The sequence below is a fragment of the Coregonus clupeaformis genome, chromosome 6 (assembly GCF_020615455.1).
Source record: "Coregonus clupeaformis isolate EN_2021a chromosome 6, ASM2061545v1, whole genome shotgun sequence".
NCBI lineage: Eukaryota > Metazoa > Chordata > Actinopteri > Salmoniformes > Salmonidae > Coregonus > Coregonus clupeaformis.
This window is the reverse complement of record NC_059197.1, coordinates 2177951-2197793: the sequence shown is the minus strand read 5'-3', so window position 1 is coordinate 2197793 and position 19843 is coordinate 2177951. Positions and strand designations below refer to the sequence as shown.

At 43.2% G+C, this 19843-nt stretch overlaps 1 protein-coding gene across 2 annotated transcripts; it reads left to right on the top strand.

The window, feature by feature from the left end:
- Positions 1-11840: 11840 nt before the first annotated feature.
- LOC121567346 (hepatocyte cell adhesion molecule) lies at positions 11841-19610 on the top strand. Of its 2 annotated transcripts, XM_041877325.1 has the most exons (8): positions 11953-12015; positions 12747-12820; positions 13946-14293; positions 14810-15091; positions 17366-17459; positions 17933-18012; positions 18231-18310; positions 18421-19610. In XM_041877325.1, the coding sequence occupies exons 2-8, from the start codon at positions 12814-12816 to the stop codon at positions 18748-18750; spliced, it is 1221 nt and encodes a 406-aa protein (XP_041733259.1). In that variant the 5' UTR covers positions 11953-12015; positions 12747-12813; the 3' UTR covers positions 18751-19610. The 2 variants fall into 2 exon arrangements, with proteins under 2 accessions (XP_041733258.1, XP_041733259.1); XM_041877324.1 differs by lacking the exon at positions 12747-12820 and having other exon boundaries at positions 11841-12015.
- Positions 19611-19843: the final 233 nt, after the last annotated feature.

Here is a 19843-nt window from a genome sequence, read left to right as displayed (position 1 = left end):
GAGTGGTTTCTATGGAGTAACTTTGAATGTCTTTGAACTTCCGAGAGTTGGCTTAAAGTTGGAGCTAGCTAGCTAGCTACCTAACAAGCTTGTGTGTGCAGAGTGGCACCATAATTAAAATAAACGTTTTACCTTTTTGTAGTTAATAAATCCAATGTGAAACGTGATAACTATAGTATCTGTAACAAGCATTTAAAAAGTGAATCCATTCTTATCTTAATTAAAAATCTCTCCCTAATTTCTGAATCACGCTTGTAACGTTAGTAGGCTACAGTAGACTAAGCTTCGGAGGGAGAGGGGCAGGTTGTCTACTCATGCACACACTGGCAAAGATTTTCAGCTGGCAGGCAGACACTGGAATAGGTTTCTGAGTGACAGAGTGAGGGCATAGCCACCTGGTTGCATTATGTATGGGACTGAAGAAAATGTCTGTAACGTAAAATAACGTTATTAACGGGTTCCCATGCTTTTAATTATGGTTCTGTTCCAGAACAGTATAGATCACATTCTTTCCGGTTCTGATTCTGTTCCTCAAATGTTTTTGTTATTTCCGGTTTTCTGTTCTGTTCCCTGAACCGGTTCCAACCCCTGATTATCATCATGCTTCATGAACAGATTGAATTAAATCATTGTAAAGGAATAACAGTTGTGAATCAATAAATCCATATCAAATGTTTGTGTAGGAAATCATTTTCAGCAGTTCAGAGCACCATATATAATTCATGAGTAATAAAAAAAAAACAAGTCTTGACCCTGACCCTTTCCCACTAAGGGATATGGTGATAGGTGTTTGAAAAAGATTAGTCATGTATATGTAGAAGCAGTGAGGTTATTGAGCTAGGATTATGGAATGATTCAATAATAACAGCAGTTATTACAGAACATGATCTATCACCAGATATTGAATGGTGTTTCATAGAATGCATCAACCCTAGTTTTAAAGGGAAAGTTCAGGATTTTACAACTTCATGTTAGATGAAAGCAGTCTAAAAACTGTAATCTGAATTTCCCCTTTAAGAGATAAATGGATTCAAAAGTAATGAAGGGAGTGCAATCTCAAGACAGAACAGTTTTTTTTCACTCAACCAGTTTTTTTTCACTCAACGGTAATGCAGCATAAGCACAGCTGTTAATTGAAAAGTCTTCCCACCACTATGAAGCTGAAACACATGGTGACTGATCATCAGGAATAACTCATATCACATGACAAGTAGTAGACTGATTTTTTATGTTTGGTTGCACATACTGGTTTGATGAGCGATGGTTGAACATAATCTTTCCCCAGTTTCCATTCATGTTGCAGCTTTGAATATAATACATATAATGATTTTTCTCTGAAAACATTCTCATTGTGTCTCACATTTCAACAGGCGCTTCACCTGTTACACTGGTGTCAAATATCTTAGCATTTTACAAATAATAGTAATCATTAATAATAATAATTTATTACATTTATATAGCGCTTTTCATAACAATCTCAAAGCAACAAATGACAGGTTGTGTCAGCGATGTCCTTTACAGTGAATCTGTATGGATACTCCTTTAGTCGAAAACGTTACATTAATAGTCAGTGTTGTTTCATTGGCTGAGGTGCTCTTTCTGTTGCCTTTTCTCTCCATATGAGAAAAGAGCAGGGTTGAGATATGGAAGGAGGAAGCATAAGACTCACTCACAGCTCACCCACGCTCACTCCCACACACATCTGAGCTCAGCCCAGCCACACAGAGGCACTGAAGGAATCTCTCTCCCCCTTTGAATGGGTTCTGTCACCAGCTGCTGAATGATAAGGCATTAAAGAGACATTCTACTGGTTTTCCATGGCAACACAAAGCCACAGAAGACAGCACTAGTTTCTCAGCTTGACACAGCTCCACACCACTTCTCCCAGTGTTCCCACAGGTGTCCACACAACGCTGTGTAATGACACTGGGTGTACAATCAATATGCCAGACAGACACCTCCAAACACTTCAGCAGCAGAGAACTGTAAAAGAGTTTGATGGATGACTTAGTCCAAAATCTCTTAGTTATGTTGTGTATTTCACCATGGAAAGATTAACAGCATCCAAATACAACAATTTGTTAATAAATGTTTTTCAATGCAGAAACATGCTGTTCCAGAAATACAATTCTATAGCTGAGACAGAATGCAATTAATTTAATGTCGTTAATTTGTAATCTATTTTGATCTCATTTTGAATGTAAAACAGTTTTTTTTGTAAACATATGTGGTTGTGTTTAGTCCTTTAAGAGCTGGTGAATGTTGTGGGGGAAAACAATCTGTGTGTTTGAAACTCGCATCAAATTGAAGTCTGATAGACTATTTTGTATTGTTTCGCTCTCTTGGTTCCCTCACACAGCTTGTCAATGCAATCACTGTATTTTCCTGGGCAGCAATTAGTGGTGGAAGTGAGCCAAACTCAACAGCAGAGGGCACTTCTATGTTCTATTGGTCATCACGGTCATCATCATCATGTCTATGACCTCACTCTTTAAGGACAGGGCTCATACTTATAAAGTGTCTCAGAGTAAGAGTGCTGAACTAGGATCAGGTCCCTTCTGCCCATGTAATCTTATTCATTATGATATAAAAGGCAAAACTGATCCTAGATCAGCACTCCTACTCTGAGACGGGTGGTGCATATGGCTTTCTAGGTTATCCAAATCAAATCAAATCAAATCAACTTTTATTTGCCACATGCGCCGAATACAACAGGTGTAGACATTACAGTGAAATGCTTACTAACAAGCCCTTAACCAACAATGCAGTTTAAGAATAAATAAAAAAAAGCAAATAATTAAAGAGCAGCAGTAAAATAAAATTACAATATGGAGGTTATATAGAGGGGGCACCAGTTAGTCGAGGTACTTGAGGTAATATGTACATTAAAGTGTACAAAGTGACTATGCATAAACAGAGTAGCAGCAGCGTAAAATAGTCCGGGTAGCCATGATTAGCTGTTCAGGAGTCTTATGGCTTGGGGGTAGAAGCTGTTAAGAAGCCTTTTGGACCTAGACTTGGCGCTCCGGTACCGTTTGCCGTGCGGAAGCAGACAGAACAGTCTATGACTAGGGTGGCTGGAGTCTTTGATCATTTTTAGGGCCTTCCTCTGACACCGCCTGGTATAGAGGTCCTGGATGGCAGGAAGCTTGGCCCCAGTGATGTACTGGGCCGTACGCACTACCCTCTGTAGTGCCTTGCGGACGGAGGCCGAGCAGTTGCCATACCAGGCGGTGATGCAACCAGTCAGGATGCTCTCGATGGTGCAGCTGTAGAACTTTTTGAGGATCTGAGGACCCATGCCAAATCTTTTCAGTCTCCTGAGGGGGAATAGGCTTTGTCGTGCCCTCTTCACGACTGTCTTGGTGTGTTTGGACCATGATAGTTTGTTGGTGATGTGGACACCAAGGAACTTGAAGCTCTCAACTTATTCCACTACAGCCCCGTCGATGGGAATGGGGGCGTGCTCAGTCCTCTTTTTTTCCCTGTAGTCCACAATCATCTCCTTTGTCTTGATCACGTTGAGGGAGAGGTTGTTATCCTGGCACCACACGGCCAGGTCTCTGACCTCCTCCCTATAGGCTGTCTCATCATTTTCGGTGATCAGGCCTACCACTGTTGTGTCGTCGGCAAACTTAATTATGGTGTTGGAGTCGTGCCTGGCCATGCAGTCATGGGTGAACAGGGATTACAGGAGGGGACTGAGCACGCACCCCTGAGGGGCCCCCGTGTTTAGGATCAGCGTGGCAGATGTGTTGTTACCTACCCTTACCACCTTGGGGGCGGCCTGTCAGGAAGTCCAGGATCCAGTTGCAGAGGGAGGTGTTTAGTCCCAGGGTACTTAGTGATGAGCTTTGAGGGCACTATGGTGTTGAACGCTGAGCTGTAGTCAATGAATAGCATTCTCACGTATGTGTTCCTCTTGTCTAGGTGGGAAAGGGCAGTGTGGAGTGCAATAGAGATTGCATCATCTGTGGATCTGTTGGGGCGGTATGCAAATTGGAGTGGGTCTAGGGTTTCTGGTATAATGGTGTTGATGTGAGCCATGACCAGCCTTTCAAAGCACTTCATGGCTACAGACGTGAGTGCTATGGGTCGGTAGTCATTTAGGCAGGTTATCTTAGTGTTCTTGGGCACAGGGACTATGGTGGTCTGCTTGAAACATGTTGGTATTACAGAGTCAGTCAGGGACATGTTGAAAATGTCAGTGAAGACACTTGCCAGTTGGTCAGCGCATGCTCAGAGTACACGTCCTGGTAATCCGTCTGGCCCTGCGGCCTTATGAATGTTGACCTGCTTAAAAGTCTTACTCACATCAGCTAAGGAGAGCGTGATCACATAGTCATCCGGAACAGCTGATGCTCTCATGCATGCTTCAGTGTTGATTGCCTCGAAGCGAGCATAGAAGTGATTTAGCTTGTCTGGTAGGCTTGTGTCACTGGGCAGCTCGCGGCTGTGCTTCCCTTTGTAGTTTTCAAGCCCTGCCACATCCGTCGAGCGTCAGAGCCTGTGTAGTACGATTCAGTCTTAGTCCTGTATTGACTCTTTACCTGTTTGATGGTTCGTCGGAGGGCATAGCGGGATTTCCTATAAGCGTCCAGGTTAGAGTCCCGCTCCTTGAAAGCGGCAGCTCTACCCTTTAGCTCAGTGCGGATGTTGCCTGTAATCCATGGCTTCTGATTGGGGTATGTACGTAAGGTCACTGTAGGGACGACGTCATCGATGCACTTATTGATGAAGCCAGTGACTGATGTTGTGTACTCCTCAATGCTATCGGAAGAATCCTGGAACATATTCCAGTCTGTGCTAGCAAAACAGTCCTGTAGCTTAGCATCTGCGTCATCTGACCACTTCCTTATTAACCGAGTCACTGGTGCGTCCTGCTTTAGTTTTTGATTATAAGCAGGAATCAGGAGGATAGAGTTATGGTCATATTTGCCAAATGGAGGGCGAGGGAGAGCTTTGTACGCGTCTCTGTGTGTGGAGTAAAGGTGGACTAGAGTTTTTTTCCCTCTGGTTGCACATTTAACATGCTGGTAGAAATGAGGTAGAACGGATTTAAGTTTCCCTGCATTAAAGTTCCCGGCCACTAGGAGCGCTGCCTCTGTATGAGCATTTTCCTGTTTACTTATGGCCTTATACAGCTCATTGAGTGCAATCTTAGTGCCTGCATCGGTTTGTGGTGGTAAATAGACAGCTACGAAAAATATAGATGAAAACTCGCTTGGTAAATAGTGTGTTCTACAGCTTATCATGAGATACTCTACCTCAGGCGAGCAAAACCTAGAGACTTCCTTAGTATTAGATTTTATGCACCAGCTGTTGTTTACAAATATACACAGACCGCCACCCCTTGTCTTACCGGAGTCAGCCGTTCTATCCTGCCGATATAGCGTATATCCCGCCAGCTGTATGTTATCCATGTCGTCGTTCACACGGTGAAACATAGGTATTACCGTTTTCTATGTTCCGTTGGTAGGATAACCGTAATCTTAGCTCATCTAATTTATTTTCAAATGATTGAACATTGGCTAATAGGATTGATGGAAGAGACAGTTTACTCGCTCGCCGTCGGATCCTTACAAGGCACCCCGACCTACGTCCACGATATCTCCGTCTCTTTCTCATGCGAATGATGGGGATTTGGGCCTTGTCGGGTGTCTGTAGGATATCCTTCGCGTCCGACTCGATGAAGAAAAAATCTTTGTCCAATACGAGGTGAGTAATCGCTGTCCTGATATCCAGAAGCTATTTTTGGTCTTAAGAGACGGTAGCAGAAACATTATGTACAGAATAAATTACAAATAACGCGAAAAAACACACATAATAGTACAATTGGTTAGAGGGCTGTAAAACGGCTGCCATCTTCTTCGGTGCCAAACTGTGGGTCATTGGGGGTACGATTGAACACAATATGAATTTCACTGATTACTGGATCGCTCAGCCCATATTGAAAAGGGGCAATACTGCATGGTGCACACTAGCTCATGAATACTGAAGAGTTAAATTAATTGGTAGATTTGATGAGATTAGACCTAATGGAGGCTAGCCATATCAGGGTTAGGAATAGGCCTTTCCTACATATACCATTGGGCAAAATATCATAATTGACCTGTTTGTGTAAAAGCAGCCTTTGAAAAGGATTCCATGTCCACATCCAGTTTCTCTAAATTCATAACAGTCTGGTCGACAGAGACTTGCTGTGTGTCTTCTCTCTGATATCGTGACAGTGTGTCTCATACATGAGCAGAAGAGGGCCCCTCATACTCTGTTTTATATTCACAGCAAGTGTTTCCCTTGATTTAGGAGCTGTTAGAAGATGAGAGGGAGAGGGAGGGGTGCTTTTACCCAGGGCACAGAGGGCAGGGCCAGACAGACAGAGTCTGAGTGTGTGTCTCAGTCCTCCAGGCTTTGATGGCTTACTACAGAGGAGTGTAAATACAGGGACCCTGGGAGAGTTCTACTCTAGCCTTTTGGGGGTCCTTAGCGAGATTTGGTTATTTTGCCATGGGGCAGAGAGAAATGTTTGCAGTTTTACAGCAAGTTTTCTGAAGTTCTACACATTTTGCCATGGGGCGAGGAGAAGATTTGCAATTTTATAACAATTGTCATGCCCGGTCGGTATTCGGCCATGATTACTACAAATTGAGATAACTGGCTAGACTAACTTACCAATCAAAAACATTTTAGCTGACATTGATAATTGAGTGACTGTCAGTGACTGGAAAACAAGAGAAAAACTGCGTATGCAAAACCAAATGTTGAACTTACACCTTGTCTATTCTACTATTTTAACTCTCAACAGTAAGTTGAGACCCTGACTGAGTTCCTAAAAATGTTTTATAAAATAAACAGCTGGGGCCCTAAGTGACTGCTTATATCACTTATGGCTGGAGCCGGCTCTGGTTCTACTATGGGTGAAAGATGCTGCGTTGGCTAGCTCTGACATTCCTCTTCTAGGTTTATTACACTGCCTTTGTTGAATGAAACAGTAAGGCAGAATGTAACCTTAGGGCTTTCCTAAGGTTGACTTATGGTGCAATGCACATTACTGGCGGTCTCTGCATCAATCCAAACTGATATTGACGTTTTGTCAATATTGTCTGATAGACGAGTAGAAAGCTGAGAGGTTATATCGTGTTAACTAGCACATCTCTGTCTGATCTGACAAGTGTAAGTCTGGTATCAGAAAATCCACCATGACGTGTTTATTGTAGGTGTATAAATTGTGAGACTGAGCATTGAGTGGCAGGAGGACTATAGTCGTGATGATGGTGACAGCCTTTATTGTAAGGGGTTTAACATTACACTGTTTTGCTTATCAGTGATATTGATATCTGTTGTTTGCATGTGCAGTGCCTTCAGAAAGTATTCACAGCCCTTGAATTTTCCACATTGTGTTGTGTTACAAAGTGTGATTATAATAGATGTTATTGTCATGTTTTGTCAACGATATACACAAAATACTCTGTGATGTCAAAGTGGAAGAAACATTCTAACATTTGTAAAACAAGATATATGAAAAAGAAAACACTAATATAGTGCCTTGCAAAAGTATTCATCCCCCTTGGCGTTTTTCCTATTTTGTTGCATTACAACCTGTCATTTAAATTGATTTTTTATTTGGATTTCATTTAATGGACATACACAAAATAGTCCAAATTGGTGAAGTGAAATAAAAAAAATTACTTGTTTCAAAAAATTATTAAAAATAAATAACGGAAAAGTGGTGCGTGCATATGAATTCACCCCCTTTGCTATGAAGCCCCTAAATAAGATCTGGTGCTACCAATTACCTTCAGAAGTCACATAATTAGTTAAATAAAGTCCACCTGTGTGCAATCTAAGTGTCACATGATCTATCACATGATCTCAATATATTTACACCTGTTCTGAAAGGCCCCAGTAAGCACCACTAAGCAAGGTGCACCACCAAGCAAGCGGCACCATGAAGACCAAGGAGCTCTCCAAACAGGTCAGGGACAAAGTTGTGGAGAAGTACAGATCAGGGTTGGGTTCTAAAAAAATATCCGAAACGTTGAACATCACACGGAGCACCATTAAATCCATTCTTAAAAAATTGAAAGATAATGGCACCACAACAAACATGCCAAGAGAGGGCCGCCCACCAAAACTCACGGACCAGGCAAGGAGGGCATTAATCAGAGAGGCAACAAAGAGACCAAAGATAACCCTGAAGGAGCTGCAAAGCTCCACAGCAGAGATTGGAGTATCTGTCCATAGGACCACTTTAAGCCGTACACTCCACAGAGCTGGGCTTTACAGAAGAGTGGCCAGAAAAAAGCCATTGCTTAAAGAACAAAATAAGCAAACATGTTTGGTGTTTGCCTAAAGGCATGTTGGAGACTCCCCAAACATATGGAAGAAGGTACTCTGGTCAGATGAGACTAAAATTAAGCTTTTTTGGCAATCAAGGAAAACACTATGTCTGGCGCAAACCCAACACCTCTCATCACCCCGAGAACACCACCATGTTTTTCATCGGCAGGGACTGGTAAACTGGTCAGAATTGAAGGAATGATGGATGCCGCTAAATACAGGGAAATTCTTGAGGGAAACCTGTTTCAGTCTTCCAGAGATTTGAGACTGGGACCGAGGTTCACCTTCCAGCAGGACAATAACCCTAAGCATACTGCTAAAACAACACTCGAGTGGTTTAAGGGGAAACATTTAAATGTCTTGGAATGGCCTAGTCAAAGCCCAGACCTCAATCCAATTGAGAATCTGTGGTATGACTTAAACATTGCTGTACACCAGAGGAACCCATCCAACTTGAAGGAGCTGGAGCAGTTTTTCCTTGAAGAATGGGCAAAAATCCCAGTGGCTAGATGTGCCAAGCTTATAGAGACATACCCCAAGAGACTTGCAGCTGTAATTGCTGCAAAAGGTGGCTCTACAAAGTATTGACTTTGGGGGGGGTGAATGTTATGCATGCTCAAGTTTTCAGTTTTTTTGTCTTATTTCTTGTTTGTTTCACAATAAAAAGTATTTTGCATCTTCAAAGTGGTGGGCATGTTGTGTAAATCTTATGATACAAACCCCCAAAAAATCAATTTTAATTCCAGGTTGTAAGGCAACAAAATAGGAAAAATGCCAATGGGGGTGAATACTTTCGCTAGCCACTGTATATCTTGATTATATAAGTATTCAACCCCCTCAGTCAATACATGTTAGAATCACCTTTACCAGCGATTACAGCTGTGAGTCTTTCTGGGTAAGTCTCTAAGAGCTTTCCACACCTGGATTGTGCAACATTTGCCCCTTATTCTTTTCAAAATACTTCAAGCTCTGTCAAATTGATTGTTGATCGTTGCTAGACATTCATTTTCTGGTCTTGCCATAGATTTCCAATCAGATTTAAGTCAAAACTATAACTCGGCCACTCAGGAACATTCACTGTCTTCTTGGTAAGCAACTCCAGTGTAGATTTGGCCTTGTGTTTTAGGTTATTGTTCTGCTGAAAGGTGAATTCAACTCCCAGTGTCTGGTGAAAATCAGACTGAACCAGGTTTTCCTCTAGGATTTTGCCATGCTTAGCTTCCATTTTTTTTTGCATCCTGAAAAACTCCCCAGTCCTTAACAATTACAAGCATACCCATATTATGCAGCCACCACCATGCTTGAAAATGTGGAGAGTGCTACTCAGTAATGTGTTGGATTTGTCCAAAACAAAACATTTTGCATTCAGGACAAAAAGTGAATTGCTTTGCCACATTTTTTGCTGAATTACTTTAGTGCCTTGTTGCAAACAGGATGCATGTTTTGGAATATTTTAATTCTGTACAGGCTTCCTTCTTTTCACTCTGTCAATTAGATTACTATAGTGGAGTAACTACAATGTTGTTGATGCATCCTCAGTTTTCTCCTATCACAGCCATTAAACTCTGTAACTGTTTTAAAGTCACCATTGGCCTCATGGTGAAATCCCTGAGTGGTGTCCTTCCTCTTCGGAAACTAAGTTAGGAAGGAACGCCTGTATCTTTGTAGTGATTGGGTGTATCCCCAAAGCCAACACCTTCTTTGGCCGCCATTCCTTCCAGTTCTCTGCTGCCAATGACTGGAACGAATTGCAAAAATCTCTGAAGCTGGAGACTCTTATCTCCCTCACTAACTTTAAGCATCAGTTGTCAGAGCACCTTACCGATCACTGCACCTGTACACAGCCCATCTGAAATTAGCCCACCCAACTACCTCATCCCCATATTGTTATTTATTTTGCTCATTTGTACCCCAGTATCTCTATTTGCACATAATCTCTTGCACATCTATCATTCTAGTGTTAATACTAATTGTAATTATTTTGCACTATAGCCTATTTATTGCCTTACCTCCATAACTTGCTACATTTGCACACACTGTATATATATTTTCTGTTGTATTTTTGACTTTATGTTTTGTTTTACCCCATATGTAACTGTGTTGTTTTTATTGCACTGCTTTGCTTTATCTTGGCCAGGTCGCAGTTGTAAATGAGAACTTGTTCTCAACTGGCTTACCTGGTTAAATAAAGGTGAAAACATTTTTGATACACCATCCAAAGTGTAATTAATAACTTTACCACGCTCAAAGGGATATTCCATGTCTGCTTTTATTTTTCTACCAATAGGTGCCCTTCTTTGCGAGGCATTGGAAAACCTCCTTGGTCTTTGTGGTTCAATCTGTGTTTGAAATTCACTGCTCGACTGAGGGACCTTACAGATAATTGTGGGATAAGGAGATGAGGTAGTCATTAAAAACATTATGTTAAACACTATTATTGCACACAGAGTGAGTCCATGCAACTTATTATGTGACTTGTTAATAAAACTTTTACTCCTGAACTTATTTAGGTTTGCCATAATAAAGTGGTTGAATACTTATTGACTCAAGACATTCCAGCTTTTCATTTTTTATTGACTTGTAACTATTTCGATAAACTTAATTCCACTTTGACAATATGGGGTATTATGTGTAGGCCAGTGACAAAACATCTCAATTTAATCCATTTAAATTCAAGCTGTAACACAACAAAATGTGGGAAAAGTCAAGGGGTGTGAATACTTTCTGAAGGCACTGTATAGTGTCAGAGAGAGAACATACTTTTTATTTGTCTGAACTGCAGTGTACATGCTGCAACAAGAAGCTGAATTGCAGGTATTGTTAAAATGATAAGATTATCAGAAATATCATGATGTGTCCTTTATTGTTCATATCTCCAGTCTATTATTTATTTGCTGATCATTGATTCTCTGTTCTTATTGCAACACCTAGTGGCCACGTTGGGAACACATTGCATGTTTTTCTGAGTACTTCCCATACTTCTCTTCCCATCCTCTTACATCTGGGGTGTATTAACTAAGAACCAAATGGAAGCAAACGGGCCGTAACAGGGAGGGAATAACCTGAATTTGATCAAAAATAATAACTTGTTTTCGTTGCAAAACAGTTTGTGTGGACTAATACATAATCACTGTTGCTCTTATTTAGAGTGTGTGTCTGGAGGGGGGTTGGCAGGGGGTGGGGACAGTAGTTGGGGAGAGGGGTTAATTGTTTTTTAAGAGCAGTCATTCTGTTTCTCCGAGTGGGGTCCTTTTATAAAGCCTTTGGTTTATTAAATAATTCTGAGCAGCACTGTAGGAATGACAATCAAGGTACTGTTCCTGAATTGAACAATATAGCTGTGTAGCTATGCTCTTTGGCCAACCACCATAATAATAAAAAAACGGTGCTTATCTATGTCTATGTCTAACAAAGCTGAGGACACACACACAGTGCTTTTGTTCATGCTGGGATCCTGAGTGCTGTGGTTCAGAGCAGGCAGGCAACTGAGCCCAGTCTTTCAGACTTGTGCATTCTCAGGAACGTGCCTGGAGTGGACAAATCATGCTCATTGGGTGGGAGAGGGACTCAGCACTGTACCCAAGATGAAGGAGGAGAGGAGGAAGACTTCCTTGAAAGAAGACACAGCCATTCCTTTGCTATTTTCACTCATCCTCCTCCTTCTTTTCCAGGCAGGTAAGTGAACACTTTCAAACTTTATGACTTGCTTTTTGGGAAACATAATGCGGTAAAGAACTAGTGGCTGAATCAGGAAATGCGTTTCAAGTAAGAGTAGTTTGAATGAATAGATATGTGACTAAATTGGCAAAAATGTTTATCACATAGTAGTCAGGGAATATGTGATAACGCGATCAAGTAGTGGCGCAGTGGTCTAAGGCACTGCATCGCAGTGCTAGCTGTGCCACTAGAGATCCTGGTTTGAATCCAGGCTCTGTCGTAGCCGGCCGCGACCGGGAGACCCATGGGGCGGCGCACAATTGGCCCAGCGTCGTCCAGGGTAGGGGAGGGAATGGCCGGCAGGGATGTAGCTCAGTTGGTAGAGCATGGCGTTTGCAACGCCAGGGTTGTGGGTTCGATTCCCACGGGGGGCCGGTATGAAAAAATAAAAAATAATGTATGCACTCACTAACTGTAAGTCGCTCTGGATAAGAGCGTCTGCTAAATGACTAAAATGTAAATGTATATTTGAGATTTACATAGCTGTCTTATTTCAATTCTCAAATTGTTTCACATTGTTTTGTTAGCAAATTCATTTCAAAATGTATTTGTTTTATAATACATAATTTGGTTGTAACCATTATTCCTTTATGTACTTGATCATTGAATTAAATACTATGTTAAAGTAGGTTTCATTGGCCCATGCAGTGAGAGTTGTTTTGTCCTGGTGTACCCTCTGTGCGGATTAGCTCCAAGGCACAGGTCTACTCAGCCAAACAGCTGTAGTAAAAGGAGCCTGGGTGAGCTGAGCTGTTGATGGGAGGTAAGTGGGGGAAGCATAGGTTAAGCATTATTATATTACGAGAAGAGGCTTTGGGGGACTTGGAGTTGGAGCCCAGGCAAGGCAGTGATGGTGGTGGTGTCTCTGCATTATGAGCCTGGCTCAGCCTGCTTCTGCTGTGTGGCTGTCTGTTATGTCATTGTGGCCATCCACTATTAGCAGAATCACTGAACCCTTGTGTCTCCTGCTTCTACAATCACAAAGAGCATGTCTCTCCCAGTGGCTTTTTATACCACGGGAGGGAGGAAATCAGTCCAACAATCCTGGCCTTTGTCTGCCTCTCCCTTGGCAACCTCCTTCAGGCTGAAAATTGTTGCCACGGCGATCGAGCGATGCCATACAGACACGCTACAGGGAGCAGAGCTGTGGCCGAGGAGGGTCGGTGCCAGGCGCTCTCTCTCTCTCTCTCTCTCTCTATTGCCCCAGCATGACATGCAACAGCCCATCCATTAGGTACAGCGCCCATCAGTGGCTCTAGCCTATGGCTACATGTGGTCAAGGATGTGGTGACTTACAGGAAACTCCACTGTGAGCATAATGGCGTTACTGTGTGTGGTTTCCAGGGCAGAACGAGACTCTAAAGGGTGATATGTGGGTTATGTTGTAAACCATCCTCCTGTATGCTCAAGGGGGATCCATTAATGGTACACAAATCAAAACAGATTAAATACGTTGGGCTTGTTTGGAGAGGTCCTTTCCTGTTATTGAATTTTCACTGAATGATTGATTGCGGTAATAATGAGGAAGTTTGAGGGCGCCATTTTGAGTAGTCTTGATTTCAAAAGTCTGCTTTCAAGAATGAAAGTTAGATCTATTCCTGGACTGATTTAGGGAATGGAGTGAAAACTATAGGCCCATATCTGACTTTATTTTGTACTGTATTTCTGTGAACGTCATATAAAGACAAAAGACAAAACAGAATGTTCCATACTCGTTATTAGGACCTCATAATTAGAGCAGATCACTCTGCTTGTAGTGAATGTGGTTACAGTAATCAACCACTTACAGCCATCAAATCGTCCTGCATGCATGTGATCACTATATCCTGCACTGTATAGTCTGCCACAGTGTTCACTGAACGTCATGTGTTGGGCTGTGTCCATGCAGTCAGAGTAGCCGGCGTCAACATCACCAGTCAGGCTCATCTGGTCCGAGGCACGTTGGGTGGCGAGGCCCTCCTCTCCGTCAGCTACACCAGCACCAGCTCCGACCAACCGGTCATCAAGTGGCAGCTGAAGAGGGACAAGCAGCAGCCCGTCACCGTAGTCCAGTCCATAGGCACCAGCATCATTGGGAACCTGCGGCCCGAGTACAGGGACCGTATCATGGTGTTTGAGAACGGCACCTTGCTCCTCCACAACCTGCAGCTGTCTGACGAGGGGGCCTATGAAGTGGAGATCTCCATAACGGATGATGCCTTCACTGCGGAGCGCAACATCAACCTCACCGTAGATGGTAGGAAAGTTTCCTGTGTAGCTCATTTGGTAGAGCATGGCGCTTGCAACGCCAGGATAGTGGGTTTGATTCCCAGGATCACCATACATATGTAAAAGATTTAGGCACGCATGACTGTAAGTTGCTTTGGATAAAAGTTTCTGCTAAATGGCATATTTAGTTACTATTTCAGTGATTGATATTGTATTTACAATACGGCTCAGGCTCAGGCTACAATATCAAATAAACAGTCCAACAACTGACCAACTATTGACCTTAGTGACCTTAGTGAATCACATAATGCTATTCCAGACGGAGGTGTAAGGCTAAAAGTGTGGTCACACTTTGAACAAAGTATATACTATAACAGCCTTTATAAGTTATTTGTAAGGCCTACTTTAAAGAGTAGGTAGCTTGTTATTTCTTCACAAATCATTTACTTGTATAAGCAAATGCCATACCATATAAACAGTGGAATACGGGTTATGTCTCCTGTAGTGAATTTATTTGACATGTTGTTGTGTATTGTCCCCACAGTACCTGTGTCCAGACCCTACGTCCAAATGATAGCCTCCTCGGTGCTGGAGTTGAGTGAACTCTTCACCTTACACTGTTCCCATGGCGATGGCACCAAGCCCACCTATGGCTGGCTGAAAGGGGGCAAGGTGCTAACCAATGACTCGCGCCTGCTCCTGTCACATGACATGAAGTATCTGACCATCGCCCGGGTGCTGATGTCAGACGATGACATCTACAGTTGTATGGTGGAGAACCCAATCAGTAGCATGAGGAGTGTGCCTGTCAAACTCACCGTCTACAGTAAGTAGAACTACAGTCGTAGTACTTCAAATCAAATCACATTGTATTTGCAACATGCGCCGAATACAACAGGTGTAGACCTTAGAGTGAAATGTTTCCAAGCCCTTAACCAACAACGCAGTTTTAAGAAAAATAGGTGTTTGGTAAAAAATAGATAAGTTAAAAATAACAAATAATTAAAGAGCAGCAGTAAAATAAAATAACAGTAGGGAGGCTATATACAGGGGGTACCGGCACAGAGTCAATGTGCGGGGGCACTGGTTAGTCGAGGTAATTGATGTAATATGTACATGTGGGTAGAGTTAAAGTGACTATGCATAGAGAATAAACAGAGAGTAGCAGCAGCGTTCAGGAGTCTTATGGCCTGGGGGTAGAAGCTGTTAAGAAGCCTTTTGGACCTAGAATTGGCGCTCCGGTATCACTTGCCGTGCAGTAGCAGAGAGAACAGTCTATGACTTGGGTGGCTGGAGTCTTTGACAATTTTTAGGGCCTTCCTCTGACACCACCTGGTATAGAGGTCCTGGATGGCAGTGATGTACTGGGCCGAAGGCACTGCCCTCTGTAGTGCCTTGCGGTCGGAGGCCGAGCAGTTGTCATACCAGGCAGTGATGCAACCAGTCAGAATGCTCTCGATGGTGCAGCTGTATAACTTTTTGAGGATCTGAGGACCCATGCCAAATCCTACGGGGGAATAGGCTTTGTCGTGCTCTCTTCACGGCTGTCTTGGTGTGTTTGGACCATGATAGTTTGTTGGTGATGTGGAAACCAAGGAACTTGAAGCTCTCAACCTGTTCCACTACAGCCCCGTCGATGAGAATGGGGACATGCTCAGTCCTCTTTTTTTTCCTGTAGTCCACGATCAACTCCTTTGTCTTGATCACGTTGAGGGAGAGGTTGTTATCCTGGCACCACACGGCCAGGTCTCTGACCTCCTCCCATAGGCTGTCTCATCGTTGTCGGTACCACTGTTGTGTCGTCGGCAAACTTAATGATGGTGTTGGAGTCATGCCTGGCCGTGCAGTCATGGGTGAACAGGGAGTACAGGAGGGGACTGAGCACGCACCCCTGAGGGGCCCCCATGTTGAGGATCAGCGTGGCAGATGTGTTGTCACCTACCCTTACCACCTGGGGGGCGGCCCGTCAGGAAGTCCAGGATCCAGTTGCAGAGGGAGGTGTTTAGTCCCAGGGTCCTTAGCTTAGTGATGAGCTTTGAGGGCACTATGGTGTTGAACGCTGAGTTGTAGTCAATGAATAGCATTCTCACGTATGTGTTCCTCTTGTCCAGGTAGGAAAGGGCAGTGTGGAGTGCATTAGAGATTGCATCATCTGTGGATCTGTTGGGGCGGTATGCAAATTGGAGTGGGTCTAGGGTCTAAGGTTTCTGGGATAATGGTGAGGCCTACTTTAGGATTAGTGTGCTCCTTAGTAAGCATATTTATCTTGATTGCTTCAGCATGTACCTGTCAGGGAAAAGTTGAAATACAAGTTAATTCTGAAGAAACTTAATTGACCGACCGATCAACCTGACCGGACAGGACCAGACCAGTGAAAAGCTTGAGTTATTTATGAGGGCAAGGAGATAAAGGAAACCTGTGGAGCTGAGGTCTTGCCCAGGTGGAGCACACTAATCCTTACTTCATTATTCCCTACCTGAGACAATAGCTGTGTACCAAATGGCACCCTATTCCGTTTATAGTGCACTACTTTTGACCATGATCCATAGGGCTCTGGTCAAAAGTAAGTAGTGCAATATATAGGGAATAGGGTGCCATTTGGGTTGCAATCACAGTGTGACAAGATATCAGCTAGCCCAGTAAGGGTCCTGTATTCTCTCCGTACATACAGCCCTGTACAAAGCCTCAAAGCAGCCCCTTTCAATCCCAGCTTTCACACACAGACTTGGCTGGAAAACCTTAGCCTGGTTCCAGATCTGTTTGTGCAGTCTTGCCAACTCTTATGGTCGTTGTTGCGCCAAACGTTGGCAAGACATCACAAACAGATCCACTACCAGGCTAGGAGAACCTAGCATTTTTACTCATTCTGGAACGGTTCCATTTTATGAGATGTTATTGGGGCCTCCACTAAAAGTTCTACAGTGGACTGTGTAAAGATAGGCCTATAGTAGAGAAAGAGGAGAGTGGAGCTAATTTCCAGAGCCCGAGAGGTGACATCTTTGTCCAGTCCGAGTGGACTCTTTGCTTGTACAGTGGTGAAGTGGTTGTGGTTTGTGAGAAAGGGCTACTCTGTTGACCATAAGCTTCATTCCTTTGCTAGGACGGAGTTCCCTGTATATCATCCTTTCCACCGGGGGCATTTTCCTCCTCATCACCCTGGTGACTGTGTGCGCCTGCTGGAAGCCCTCCAAAAAGTAAGAGCTCCACATTGTGCCTCCATCTCCCTATTTGCTTTGATATGCCTCGAGGTCCAGAACTAAGCACTAGGCAAGGAGCAGGCGGCTAGAATCTTAATGCCCTGGCCTAGCTCTCTACTACTCTGCAGTTCTGCAGATGCATGTCCAATGTTACACTAAGGTTCTGACACTGATAGCATCGTGTGGGATGGATTCTATCTCTGTTGTTTACAATGCAATGATAATGGTATCCCACTAGCCTGGTGCCTGAACTGTTTGTGCTGTATAGCCTACTCCTATGGTCATTGTCAATGTTGTGGCTATACAGCACAAACAGATCTGGGACCAGGCTAGAATTACACTGTATGCAGTATTTAAACAAATCATTGGGTTTACATGTTCTCGAGGATACAGAAACTGAATGTAAATGGTCACTACACGAGTATACATGTGAAACACTCATCTCCTACTTGTCTCTCATTGGGGTTAAGAAAGAAGCGGCGGGCTGACATGGCAGCCATGTTGCAGAGATCTCCAGTATATGTTGAGAGGAGTGACATCAGTCACGATGGTAAGGATGTGAGCTTTTGACAGTTAGGTGCTTTTTGAATGTGTGATATTCTTTGTTCCCCACACTAATTATTTAGTTTATGTATCTATTTCAGATATTTGAATGCAAACCTTTTTAGATGGATAGATTTCATTGCAAAGTTATTGTCAGCACACGTGTTTTGCAGAGTAGGCCTACACTCAGTTTGTGCAGTTGTTCACACATTCTTTCATTTGCAGTTGATGTGGTGCCAAAAACAATAGCCCATGGAACACATGGCCGTAGGAGCCCAATGGCTCTTTACGTTGTCAATGAAGATGTAAGTCACTGATTTTTCAATTCGCAAAGACTAGTTTATTTTCAAGAATGTTGCTCGTTTTCCATTAATATTTTCTGCTTAACTCTATTCCTTCATTGTTGTTGTTCCAGGACAGTCTCAAAGGTGAGGACGAGTGTTCAGCCAACTCCATCAGCCTCTCAGTCCTCACCCCACCTGGTTACCCCAGCCCCCTCCCACCGTCCTCCCACTCACCTGAGGCACCCACCCGGCCTGTCCGCAAACATCCCCATACCCCTGTGCCCTCGCCCCCTGCCACCCCACTCAAGCCCCTTGGCCAGCCACCTGTCATGCCCTCAGCTCCACCCCCTGGTTCACCTCTACATGTCCAGAGCTTTGGGCGTAAACTCCGCCCTCCTGTGGGCATCCCCACCAATCGACAGACAGAGGAGCCCCCGGCCACCCCAGAGGCCGACGACTAATGTCTTAATGACCACCCTCACTCACCTATCACTGTTTCTACTGTAGAATTCATCCACATCTATCCATGGACTTGTTTATTATCTTGTCTGTTTAGTTTGGTTTTGGTATAAAGATATTTGTTACACCAGGATCAACTGCTCTGATCATGGTTTCCTTATACCCCTGGATGCGTTGTTCTTTTTTCCCACCAACGTTTAAAAACATGCAACATCGTCCATACTGCACAACACTGCTTTGAGATTGTTTCAGGTGTGAATCAACTTGGACCAATGGCCTCCATGTAGTCTGACTCTAGATCACTTTGTGCTTTAGCCAACTCCTCTCTGCTGTGGTGACAATGATAGTCAGAGGAGTGAGCTACAACACATACAGATCTGGGACCAGGCTAACCCCCATGGCTATTCTGATGAACTCATGTAACATCTCCACACACATTTCTAGTACAGTATCCACCAATGGTTTTTCTGGGCAGTCAATGTATGGCAGTTGCCACATGGTAAAGGACAAGGGGGATGTAAGTGGCCACAGTCAATTTACACTGGGATCTGGATATGTTATTACTTGAAAATTAGGGTAATGATAATGCGTGGAGTGCAATTTGTTTGATTTGGTGCTTCCAGTAGACATACTGAGGAAGGGGGTTGCAAATAAACTGCCATCCTAAGCCTTGGACTCATTATGTACATATGTCAATAGTGTATGTAATGTTCTTAGAATTGTTTTGGGGACCTTTTACCTCCAAATACATTTTTTCAAATAACATTTCATCCTAAAACCGTGTTTCAATTCCATGTTTCAAAGTGAAGTATGCCATTTTATAACCTAAAAAATGGAACAATAAATGCTTTGTTGGAAAATGCCTCTACCATAAACTAGTTTTACTTTTACCCGTACACCACCATAAAAACAGTTATGTATTTTCAATACTGTGAGACATGTAATATGTAAGACTTTTATTTTGACATGCGTTAGTACCTGAATTCTAATTGGCTCCTCCTGTAAGGGCTTCTGGGTAGAATATTCAGTCAGAGCTGCCATGATGTAGTGTGTGGGCGTGTTGCTATTCCCCTCTCCCCTTTTTATATATTTTAT

Excerpts from the sequence above, each read along its gene's own strand:
- LOC121567346 (XM_041877324.1), top strand. The coding sequence starts at position 11,925 with ATGAAGGAGGAGAGGAGGAAGACTTCCTTGAAAGAAGACACAGCCATT. Across the intron at positions 12,016-13,945 it reads CCTCCTTCTTTTCCAGGCAG|TCAGAGTAGCCGGCGTCAAC; the intron begins GTAAGTGAACAC and ends GTGTCCATGCAG. Across the intron at positions 17,460-17,932 it reads TGCTGGAAGCCCTCCAAAAA|AAAGAAGCGGCGGGCTGACA; the intron begins GTAAGAGCTCCA and ends ATTGGGGTTAAG.